Source organism: Lichenostomus cassidix, chromosome 2, assembly GCF_008360975.1.
Source record: "Lichenostomus cassidix isolate B80296 chromosome 2, HeHo_3.0, whole genome shotgun sequence".
Classification (NCBI taxonomy): domain Eukaryota; kingdom Metazoa; phylum Chordata; class Aves; order Passeriformes; family Meliphagidae; genus Lichenostomus; species Lichenostomus cassidix.
This window is the reverse complement of record NC_139482.1, coordinates 29,281,099-29,292,963: the sequence shown is the minus strand read 5'-3', so window position 1 is coordinate 29,292,963 and position 11,865 is coordinate 29,281,099. Positions and strand designations below refer to the sequence as shown.

The window sequence follows — 11,865 nt, the reverse complement described above, 5'->3', positions numbered from 1 at the left end:
TGATCCTGCTAAAAGGAACTCGCAGGTAGCTCAGCACTAATTTTAGTCTATTTGATTGAATGTCTACCCCTTTACTCCTTACAATAATAAATCTGTGCCATGAAAAACAAAATACCTCAGAGCTGATAACTATAAGAAGAGTAGCCATACAGTCCATTTAAATAAATACACAGGAGAAGAAGAACCAAAAGAAGCTTGCTTCTGATTCCTCTGCAAAAGCTGCCCAAGGAGGAGGCAAATGGTGATCTAGCTTTGTGGTGATTCCTTCTTTGTGCAAATGTGATGAATAAAGGACTTTGCTTGTATTCATCAAGTTCAGTAAAATTATGTCAAGCATCATGTCCAAAAAACCAGACATTTTAAAACTACAACTCCCAGTAGCAATAACCAGGTAACTTAAACCATATTATTTAAATAAATAATTTTATTTCCGTCTCAAAAATAGGAGTTTGTTTTATTTGTTAATTACACTTCTCTACACAAAGTAACTCTTGTGTCTTCCTATTAGGTTCATACCTATCTTCAGGCACCAGTGAACTGTGCCATTCTCTGGGAACAAAAGCACCTACAGTTCCAGCTTTCATTGGTGGTTTCTTTTTTCACTGGATGTAAGCCAGACTCAAACTGTTTGAGGGGGAAGTAGCAGACACACATAAGCCACTATTTATCTCCAATCCTAGTACAAGACACCTGATACAAGCCAAGATGAAGAGAAATGCAAGGATTCAGTGTATAAGCATGGGAACTCAAAAGAGTGAAGTTTGGAGGCATGGCAGAAAAGGAAGGGGGAGGGTGGAAACACATTAATTTGGTTTTCAGCTCAAATGTTCCTCTCATTTTTTCCCAGGTGAATGTGCTGTTGTTGCTACACAGAGACCTGGGCAGCTCAGGTGTTCTGTGCTTAAATCACTGATTTTTAACTAACCAGTTCCAGGAAAAGGACCTTCAGTCAGGACAATTGGTCGCTGCTGGTGAGCAAATATTTCTTATTCTTAATTCTCCTTTAGTACAGCAATGAGATTTGATTCACAAATACGTTACAAGCCTAGTTATACAAAAAGACAAATGATAGATGCACAGAGATTAGCTAGCAAATGTTTGTTCTGGCAGGGAATTGAAGGCAATCTATGTGGTACTGGCTGTCCTTTTTTCTCTGAATCAACTAAATAACATTGGATCATGTAGCATCAAAAATACAGAATATTAAATTTAAACTGCTTCCAGTGGCAGTTCCAAAGCCCTCTTGATTTTCAATAGTCTGATGATCAATTATTAAGCTTCAGATTATTATACCTGTGATTTGAAGAGATTAACACTTTGATTTTTTTATGAATACATCATGAAAGAAAAACTTCTTACTGCAAAATGACAATTCTATTTTTTTCCTAACTTTTGCATATTTTAATGTACAATTTTTTCTCCAACCACCTGAATAGAATGCATTTCTCTTTTGAGATTGCCAGTTATTGAAAGTGGAGTCTTAATTTGTTAACGAGAAATTTAACTGCTAAAAGTGATTCTGTAATGTTAAGAGATTCTGTTAAGAGATTCAATAAAACAGTACTTTTCATGCCTCTTGGTCCTAAAAAGCATGAAGCCTTTTCTTCTACCTGTGCCCAGGGTTGTAATTCCATACTGGATATCACTTTTATATTCAAGTTAGAGATTTTCTTTATCAAGACAAGCACAAATGTCTTCTGGGATTTATTGGGGAGGGGGGGGGGAGGGGGGCTGGTTTGTTGTTGTTGTTGTTATTTTTCATTTGGTTTGGCTTGGATTTTTTATTTAAATCAAAGCTATTTCTTAGTGAGTCACCCTTGTAGCTCCTAAAGCTCAGCCTCTGAAAAGTAGAATCTCCAGAGAGATGACTGAGCGGCATCCTGGCCTCAGTCATAACATTTTTTAACTACATGCATTACATTTTTTAACTCAGTTGAAATCATCTGGTATCCACCTCAATATCAGAGCTTTAATGCTTAAAGGTGATTGCATTAGCAGAAAGTAAACTAATCAATTAAAAACAACTTGTCTTTGTAATGCTTCTTCTCAACTCTTGCTTTTGTTCTCTGATTTTTATCAAGGTCAGAAGTTACTGAATTTCTTATAATGATCTTTGTCAGGAATAGAATACTGAAACAGCCAGAAGCACAGATGAATTGTTTTATTCAGAAGGAGCTGAGCTGAAATTCAGTGTAAAAGATGCAATGAAGAATGGGGAAATTTTTCAAGTTTTCATCATGAAAAAAAGCTGAAAATGTCTTTGAAATTTATCTCACTATCTTTAACATCCTGGCACCCGGAGTGGAGACTTAAAAAATTACAGCAATTTCAGCATTTTGGATGGATTTGACAGTTTAAAAATGTATAATACTTGGGGGCAAATACCTGCCAATCTTCCTACTTTATTAAAAAGGATATCATGAGACATCTTTTGACAAAAAGGTTCTAACATAAAAAGAAAAATCTCATGCTGTTACGTTTCACTGAAATTAAAAAACCTGGAGCACTGTCTTGAAATTGTTGTGATCCAGTATTACAACATTGTATTAGTTTGTAAGAATCACATGGGAACTGTCCCTTGTAGCCTAATTTTGTCATATGAGAGTAGCATTGCACAGTGAAATTAAGCACCTCCAATTTGCATTTTCCTCACAAAGGCAAGCATTTGTAGAAATAACCAAAACTTTCTCTGAAGTATAGATTCTTAGGATGCCATTAACATATTGATCTACCCTGCACCAGGTGACAAATCTGTGTGACTAAAGCTGTTTCTTTGTTTTCCAGTTTTCTTGTTGCATTGGAAGGGAAATAATGCTCCATTCCACACTGGCCTTGTCCCTCCTGCTAATTGCAGTCACTTCCAACCTTGCAATGGCAATTAAAAAGGAAAAACGAGGACCTCAGACACTGTCAAGAGGTATTGTATATTTACTGAATGTATTACCTCCTCTACCCCACCATATAGACCAGCAAATGTTTTTATTTTGAATGTATATTTACAGAATGTGTATACACACACACACATATATATATTTATGTATGTATGAAACATACATAGAATGCACATATATACTAACTGAGGAACAGCAAAGGGTCACTTACCACTTTAGTGTTAAGTGACACTCTAAGTAATACAAGTTCTTATTTCATGTCATTTCACTCCATCAGTTTATTCTTAAGGATATGACTGAGGGCCTCATATAACCTGCATAATTTTATATAACTCACAGTCATCTAGTAGAAACAAATTTACTAAACTGAGTTTCTCAAATCAAGATGTACATGTAGGACTGTGAAAGAAAAACTATTCTTTCATAGACTGTTTGAAAGATATTTTATTATTGTAACCTAACTTCAGTTGCTATGGAACAAATTTTCTACAGACCCTTTTTTGTACACAGAACAAAAATTTTAATCACTGGTGGGGTTTTCTGCATGACTTTTTTTTTGCTTTTCATCAGATATCCACTGCAAAGCATGACTGTGAGTAATTCACTTCCTTGTGGTGCATAATTTTCCACCTGGATATTAAATAAAGACACTGTTTTAATTTATTTATGTCTGATCGTTCCTTAGAAATACAAGCAGAAAAATAGTTTAGCAAGCTCTTTCTCCCTTCTCCATCTTTCTTCTCCTTTTGGGACTATCCACTAAAAAAAAAAAAATCTCCATCTCCCTTCCTGACCTCTTCTGCAGGCTGTGAAAAGCCTGCAGATTCCAGAGCTCACCTCTGAGGTTTCCCTATCCTGGCAAAGTTGCAAATGTCTCAGAGGTTCCATCTGAGCCTAAATGCACAGAGACCACTTGACAAAATCATGCAACACCTGGACTAGCCTAAGAGAAATTTCAAAACACTTTTTGTAAGCAGTATCCCTGGGGAAATGTTATAATCAATCCAGTATGTACAGCCTTGCTTGCCTAGATCAGGATTTATTTTTCCCAGTAAGTCTAAATGCACAAAAGAAGAAAACAAAATCTTTTACATTCTGTCAGTTTTGGGAAAAAAAAAACAAAAACAAAACAACCAAACTATAAAGCAGTCACGGAAAACAGATACATCTTTTCTAACTCTGATTTCAGGCCTATTGGGATGGCTTGAGCACTTTACTAGTAATTTTCACAGATTAGAGGGGAATACTTAAACGTGCTGCAAATGCCCCTTGCTGACTGGTCTGGGCAATTACTGCACCAGGAGCTGACAGCAGCCAGGGCTGGGAAGGCACTGTTAGCATGCCAGAGTCACTGCCACCATCAGCCAGACAGACCTGTCTGCTGAAAGAAGAGATGATCTAGAAGCATCACCAGCAATTGTCCTGTGAGAAATCTAACAAATCTGGGCTGGCCCAAGCACTCTCCAGACAGCACAGAAGAAACAGAGCTTTAACCTGGTCCAGATCCAGAAATTGTTCTACTATTTCCATGAGAGCTGTCATGAATGGAACCACTCTGGCAAGGGTGTAGGAATCTACTATTCTGGGTCTGGCATCCTTGGGAGCTGAAGGCATAAAACCAACTGGACAATTTGCTTTTTGAGATCTGTGTATCCCCAGCTATGGATGAGCTGTGAAGCTGATGCTCATTAGGATTTTGTTTCGGTGGAGATTTTTGTTTAACAGCCATTCTTTTATTGAATTATTTAATTAAATAAAGAACAACTCCAGGGATTGAAGTTACTTTGGAGTTAAGTGTATATCCCAAGGCTGTTCTAATGACATTCATATTAAAGTTGATCTTATTTGAGCCATCATATTTTGTTTTTCTCTCTGTTGTATGCCAGCTTCTCTTTAAGTCCCAGGGTCTGCATGAAATGCTGAGCAGACAATATGAACATAAAAAGGACTTGGGTGCTGATTTAGGGACCTCTGAGCATTTAAAAAGATATCTAACAAGTTTCTCAAAGGACTTGGACTGGATACACAACCAACTGAGGTTCTTGGGGGTGTTTGGTTGTTTGGTTGAGGTTTTTTAACCTTTCAGTGTATCTATCAGGAGATGTAAAATTGGCATATCCACAGTGTTAGAGAACCTTTGACTAAAAATCCCAAATCTTATTTGCTTACAACAGTCGACACACATTAAAAAAAAAAAAAGGAATTTGTTATGAGTAACTTTCCTGGCCACCAGCTAATCCTTTTGTTTTATTTCTAGGGTGGGGAGATGAAATTACCTGGGTACAAACTTATGAAGAAGGGCTTTATCAAGCAAAGAAAAGGTAAGAGTTTAAAAAGTAGTATGACTACAAAGTTGTTATTCCATTGTGCTGGAATATACTACAATAAGACAGAACAAAGAAACACCACAAGAGCTGATCTGCAGACCACCCAGTTAAATAAAACAGACTGTGTCTATAAATAAAACCCTTGTAGGGCTCTTATGACTCTGAAGTAACATCATGGGCCAATAACGTAACATTGTCATTTCCTTGCCACAAAAGCGGTGTTGTCATTTGAATTATCAATCATAAATACATACCATAATTTTTAAAATGACAACTATTGTGTTTTAATATCACATACTTCTGATTATTTCCTTGAAATCTGTTACACTTGCTCTTGCATTATGATCTGCTGCCTCTGATATTTCTCCCAACACCTTATTAGTTGGAATTTGTTCACGATATATTCACAGTTTCTGATTGTCTTGGTAGAAATGGAAGTTCCAATCTCAGTCTGCTCTGGAACTCAGCTGCAAATATATTTGAGAATTCATAACAATACTTATTTAAATATCTTTCACAGTTCATTGTAGATCACAATAGTGTAACATGAGGTATTGCGAAATTGAAGGCAAATTGTTTTTAAAATAAAAGGCAATTAATTTCATGTACACTGTGTGAAAATGGTTAGAAATTAACAACTCCTGAGAGTGAAAGCAGACTGAGTGTTGGTAACCAATGTTCCGAACAGTAAATATAGTTTAAAAAAACCAGGAGCAAACAAACAGAATCTGTTTATGTTTTGACATCCAAAATATAAAATTTTAATACTTTACGAAACTATTTACAGAAGATAAATAATATATATACCTGTTCAAGAAAGCTTAAAACAAAAGAAAGTTTCATAGGAAGTATTTGATGATAAACTTAGTCTCATAAAATCTATTTTACTCCAATTCACATAGATTATTTTCTTAATCCTGGAGAAATTCATACCTAAGCAGCAATAAATACCTCTTTAGTCTGATTATTTACTACCTGGGAATGAAATTATGGTGGATCTGTTGTTTCTTCTTACTACAGACAGCCTACTTAGATGTAGAAACTCTGTTTCTCTATTTCTTTCTTTTATGAAGTGTTTACGCTCTTTTCCCTTGCTCAAAAATTTCTGTAATAATTTACAGAGTGTCTATATGGCTTTTTTATGGGTTGACATAAGATTAAATGCAATTTTCCTTTTTCAGTCTGCTAGTAAAATCACCCATTTGAATACATGCCAAATGATCTAACTACATGTTTTATTATTATTAATAAAGTAACAAGCCACTGATGGTAATTCATCATTTGGAAGACTGTCAGTACTGCCAAGGTAATTTTGATTTTTTGTGTGTTAAAATATTGTGAATATTTCTATAAGAAACTGAACCGATCTATATATTTACCTTGCACTTGGTGAAAATTATTCAGAGAAACAGGCAAATGAAAATGTATCTGAAAAGTGAAGAATTTATTACCATTATTTACAAAAACTCCACTATGAAACTGCTCAATAAAGAACGTGAAAAATTCTCTGTGCTGCTGTGCTGCTATCCCAAATGCAGCACTCATCAGTTTAAATTAAGAGGCACAGATTTGCTACTGACTCATTGAACAGATTTAATATTGTTTAGCTCTCCTGAACTGGTAACTAAAGAAGGAGGCAAGGATAGGGCTGCTGAAATTGATCTAACAAGAATTTTCTGAGCATAATGCACTTTTGTCAAGCCAAGACATGGTATCCATTGATACAACAGGCTTCAGAAATAACAGAGGAGAGCTTCCACTTTCGTAGCCAGAGGTTGTACTGCATTGGCCAAAAAAACCTCAAAAGCAGTGATAGAGCCCTTAAGTGTCTCCTCAGGAATGTGAACAGAAGAGATAGGAACAATGTGGCCACTCTCTAGCTGATGTTTTGGGTGCCTAAACACAGACAGAAAGACAGAGCTTGAGAAGGATTTCAAAGTGATCCTGTCTTTTCTAGCACTGAAGAAAGCTTTCGCAGAAAATGAAGAAATACAGGAAATGGCCCAAAATAACTTCATTATGCTGAATCTCATGGTATGAAGGGTTTGGGGCTATTTATGGTCTGTGCTTTCTCTGTCTTGCTTGTTCATGCCATTTTAGCTAATATATCTGACATCTTAGTTATGTGAGTAGAAGTATTTGTGCATGTGTATTCACACACACGTAGTACCTATTTGGTTTTGTCTTCTGGTACAAGGTTATTCACAGGTGGTACTACTTCAGCTAAATTTACAGAAATATTTTAACAACTACATCTAACTTTTTACACCAGCATGAAACTACAGATAAAAACTTGTCACCTGATGGACAATACGTGCCTCGAATCATGTTTGTAGGTATGTACAATGTTTATGCATCTTATAAGTTGTGATATTTGAATTATACCAGTGCACTCCTTTGGATCGTCAAAATGATTCATTTTGCCAAAAGAAAATATCTCTGCCTCTGTTGCATACTTTGGCTCTTGCAAACTTCCTCACATTACAGAAGTGTCCCAGGGGTACTAATTTGGGCTTGGGGGCAAGATGCTTAAAAATCTGTTAGCATATCATCTTTTGCTCTCCGTGCTTCTTGCTAGTGCTGTTACAAGACAAAGTTTACTGAAAAAAGAGGAATACTTCACTGAATGCAGATGTCTATAATGTGGACATCACCATGGAATAAATAAATGGTCAGTGGCATCTAAGGAACGATTCACCCCCTTGTAAAGCTGACTTCTGGAATGGATCAAATTAATTATGCCCCAGAGTGTCTGTTCCTTTTCACTGGCTGGACAGGGAGCCTGGCTCTGTGATGGCATTCAAAGTTAAGCCCACACTCAGACACAGAGCAGTGTCATTACAGCAATCTGTAAATTTACAAAAAGCTTGGAAGGGCTACTGAGAGATGTCCACAACAACTTGTGCCCATTCTGGGAACATTGGAATCAGAAGATTTTCTTTCTGAAGGCTCTAGGTATGTCATGCTGTCTATCTCTGTATATAGGCATGACTCTCACTGTGTGTGCATCCAGTCAAATTAACCTCTTCTGATGTAAACCCAGAACTTGTAAAACAGGTTATTTTCTTTTAAATATGAATGAAATGCATGTGTAACCTAACACTTAAAAATAGGTGTGTAATATAAAAAGGAGCATTAGCTTTTGTTTGGGTTTTCTCCCAGTAAAGAGCAGCTGGTTGGAACAGAGCGTAACGAACTCATAATTGCTGCATTGATGAAATCAGAAACAGGGCTGCCAAAGCAGTGCCACACCATCACCCTCAGCGCTTGTGGGAATGGAAGGCAGTGTTTAATACAAATCCTTTTTCAGACCCATCGCTCACAGTAAGAGCTGATATCACAGGAAGATACTCCAACCGGCTTTACACTTACGAGCCACAGGACATGATGTTCTGTAAGTGCCTCTTTGCTCTGTTACTTTGCATTTCACACTGTAAGCAGCCAGATACCCCCCATCCCAATCATTTGTGCCTGAGAATCCATGAGGATCTCAAAGTAAAGAATAAATACTGTGTGGGAGCATTTGCAATAAATTACAATGGTCTAACCTGTTCTAGCAAAACAATCACGCCCATTGTCCCATTGAATTTACTGGGACTACTCAAGTAAGAAAAATTGAACAATCATGGGTGAGAACCTTCAGGATCAAGAACTGAGCAGTTTTCTGGAGAATGGTGAAAGTCACTATGCTTAAAAGTATCCAAGGTACTATGTAAATAGCCTGTGCTGGGAGGGAATCAGTAAAGAAATGCTGGTGGTTATGTCCGTACCCCTAACACCCATATTTCAGAGAGGAATGTGATTTTTCAGGTTGAGCCAGTTCTTACTCCATGCCATCTATTTGACACCAGTGCAGTATCTCACCACAAATACACACATCACATCTGATTACCAGGCTTGCTGTTAAGAAGTGAGGGAGTTGAAATGAGTCTTGTCAAATCCCTTTAAGTTAAACATTTTGATTAATGAATTTTTTTTACTTTCTGTTTTAGTATCAGTGATAGAATTTTCAAAATAGAAATCTCTAAAATAAAGTGTGTGACTATAAATCAATTTCCATGTGAAAAATTTATTAAATCAAACTAGGTGGCTTTTTTTAATTGTACAAATGTATCTTTTAATACATTTTCACAGTTCTTACTTATTTTTCCTTCAGTAATAGAGAACATGAAGAAAGCACTACGCCTCATTCAGACAGAACTGTAACCAGCAACAGTGAAATGACCATAACCTCTACGAGGTGAAGCTGCACCTCTCTGTCTCTACTTGCAAATTGAATTTTTACCAAACACATTTGGTATATCAGATTTCATAAGAAATGTATACGTACAACTTGGAGAACAAACATAGAAAGACTATCACACCCATTTGGGAAACAAGAAGAGAAATATATTCAACACTTTGAAATTAATTATCTAAATAACTGAAAACGATGATTTAAAGTGCAGCAGATTTGTGTTGTATTTTAGCAATCCAGCTATGACTTCTGTTAGGTCAGCTATGACTTCTGAACAGGAGTTATAAAAAATCTTTTTGATTTCTGTTTGCAATTTATTGCACAAGTTAATAGTTGCATCTTATCTCCCCATTTTAACTTTTATAGAAAGGAGTTTGTTAATTTTTAGTATACTCCTGCTTAATACAATTATTTCTCTATAACGAAAGGAAATTTTGCTGTCAAATCAGACTGAAAAGTTCATGCTATAAATTTTGTAACTGCTTATATAGATAAAACCAAAAACCCAACAGTGTTCTGGGCTTAGCTTTCCTCTGTATAATCCTTTAACTTTTGTTGTGATAGCTGAAAACAGAAGACTGAGCATGCAGTCTCAGTGAGGTGATACTCCTCAAAGGGCAGCTGCAGGTTTTGCTACAAGACAGAGTGAAGCAAGAGAGATGGAAGGAGATAGACTCAGAACTCCAATCCTGAGGCTAAGTGATTCTTGTAAAGTCTGGCATGGGAAAAATGAGGAGGCTTATCCTAGCCCTTTTCATTTAAATGGCACTTGAGTCATAGGAGGCTCATCCCAGCTCATTCCCTCCTCTTCTGTAGCACTCCACCATGAAGGTGGCAGCTTATTGAGGGAATGTGGACATACAAAGTCTTCAAAAAACTTCCACAGGATCACTATATGCAAAACCACTGTTTTGAGTAAAAAGCTAAAGTCAGTTAAAATAGTTTATCCCAGCAGTGTGTTTTTTTATTAGAGCAAAATATTCAGCAATTCACCTGCAATAGGAGCATGTATGTTATGTTACATGAAAAGCAACTTCGCCCTTTTTTTGTGCTACCTGCCATTTGCTGTGATCCTATATGTGTACACGTATAAAAGATGAAGGAAGGATCTCTGCAGGAAAGCTTTGCTAATTCACAACACCTAGTATTAATATGTGATGAGTGAGTTATGTTGCACATATCCATGTCTTCATAATTATGTAAAATTTGGATGTAAGCATATATTCGAAGGGTGGAGATAAATTACCTGTACACTAAGAAAAAAATTTTGTATCAGTCATTAGCAATGTATTGTCTTTACAATCAGTATGATGTTTTTAACATATGGAGGAAATGCTAGAAGTAAAAATAAACTGCAAATCTCATTCCTTTGTTTTGTGCTTAGCTCTACTCATTTATGTCTTTATCTATTCCAGACTTGGCAAGATTTCCCAGTCTGTGGTCATACCCTCTTCTGAGCATGCCAGAGATATTCTGGATAAAAGGATGCAAGGTAGCTGCCAGGGATGACCCAGGGTAGCCATGACAGCCATTCATCTTCCTTTTCTCTGGGCTAAACAACCCCAGTACCCCCAGCCACTCCTCAGGAAACTTGTGCTCCAGACACTTCAGCAGATTCACTGCCCTTCTCTGGTCACAAATCTGCCTTGTTGGACAAAAATCTGCCTTGTTGGCCTTTCCCCCAGCTCTTACCCAGAAACACTCAACCCTGTCATCACCATCATCAAGCTTTTGGCAATCAAAACCCTCCCTAACATACAGGTTTACCCCACTGCCTCCCCTTCCTTGCCTGTCCCTTCTGGAGAGTTTATAGCCATCCATTGCAGCACTCCAGTTGTGCTAGTAATCCCAACATGTTTCCATGATGACAACCTGCACCAGTTTTCCTGCTTCACTGTGGCTTCCAGTTCTTTCTGTTTGCTGTCAATGCAGTGTGTATTGTGCAGTTGGGATATTGATCCTTCAGTTGGGATATTTTCGAGGGGAGAAGCTTTAATTCCTACATGACCATTCCTGGGCACTTCCATGGTTTCTAACACCAATATCCCTTGTGTCTTTGATGCCACATGGCTCTCTATCCCCTACCTCCACTGAGAGCTCAGGTCAAAGATCCTCACAAGCACACTGTCCCATCAACATGTGCATGCCACTTCCAGACTTAACTCCAGTGAGCCTCATTTTATCCCCCTCCCTCTTCAAATCCAGTTTATAGTTCTCTATTCCTTTGGTGAATTCATTCATAAGCAAAGAGGTGGCTGTCAAGAATGCACAAAGCTGGATTCCCAAAAGATCTGTGATACAGGACCACAGTCCAGAGTTTACTTGGTCTCAGGAAAGCTAAACTCCGTAGTCTGTCTCACCTTAGTGCTATAAAAGGAAATAAATGGTAGAATTACCACTTCTTGGAATT

At 37.3% G+C, this 11,865-nt stretch overlaps 1 protein-coding gene across 1 annotated transcript; it reads left to right on the top strand.

Moving 5' to 3' along the window:
- The first annotated feature begins 854 nt into the window (after positions 1–854).
- Positions 855–10,827, top strand: AGR3 (anterior gradient 3, protein disulphide isomerase family member). The gene is made up of 8 exons (XM_085053941.1): positions 855–971; positions 2,785–2,917; positions 5,149–5,212; positions 6,472–6,524; positions 7,176–7,252; positions 7,491–7,554; positions 8,529–8,612; positions 9,375–10,827. The coding sequence occupies exons 2-8, from the start codon at positions 2,812–2,814 to the stop codon at positions 9,422–9,424; spliced, it is 498 nt and encodes a 165-aa protein (XP_084910067.1). The 5' UTR covers positions 855–971; positions 2,785–2,811; the 3' UTR covers positions 9,425–10,827.
- The last annotated feature ends 1,038 nt before the right edge of the window (positions 10,828–11,865 follow it).

Bases quoted from the DNA above. Each gene is read 5' to 3' on its own strand.
- AGR3 (XM_085053941.1), top strand. From the start codon at position 2,812: ATGCTCCATTCCACACTGGCCTTGTCCCTCCTGCTAATTGCAGTCACT. The intron at 6,525-7,175 runs GTAATTTTGATT...TGTCTTTTCTAG, and splicing joins AGACTGTCAGTACTGCCAAG to CACTGAAGAAAGCTTTCGCA. The intron at 8,613-9,374 runs GTAAGTGCCTCT...TTTTTCCTTCAG, and splicing joins GCCACAGGACATGATGTTCT to TAATAGAGAACATGAAGAAA.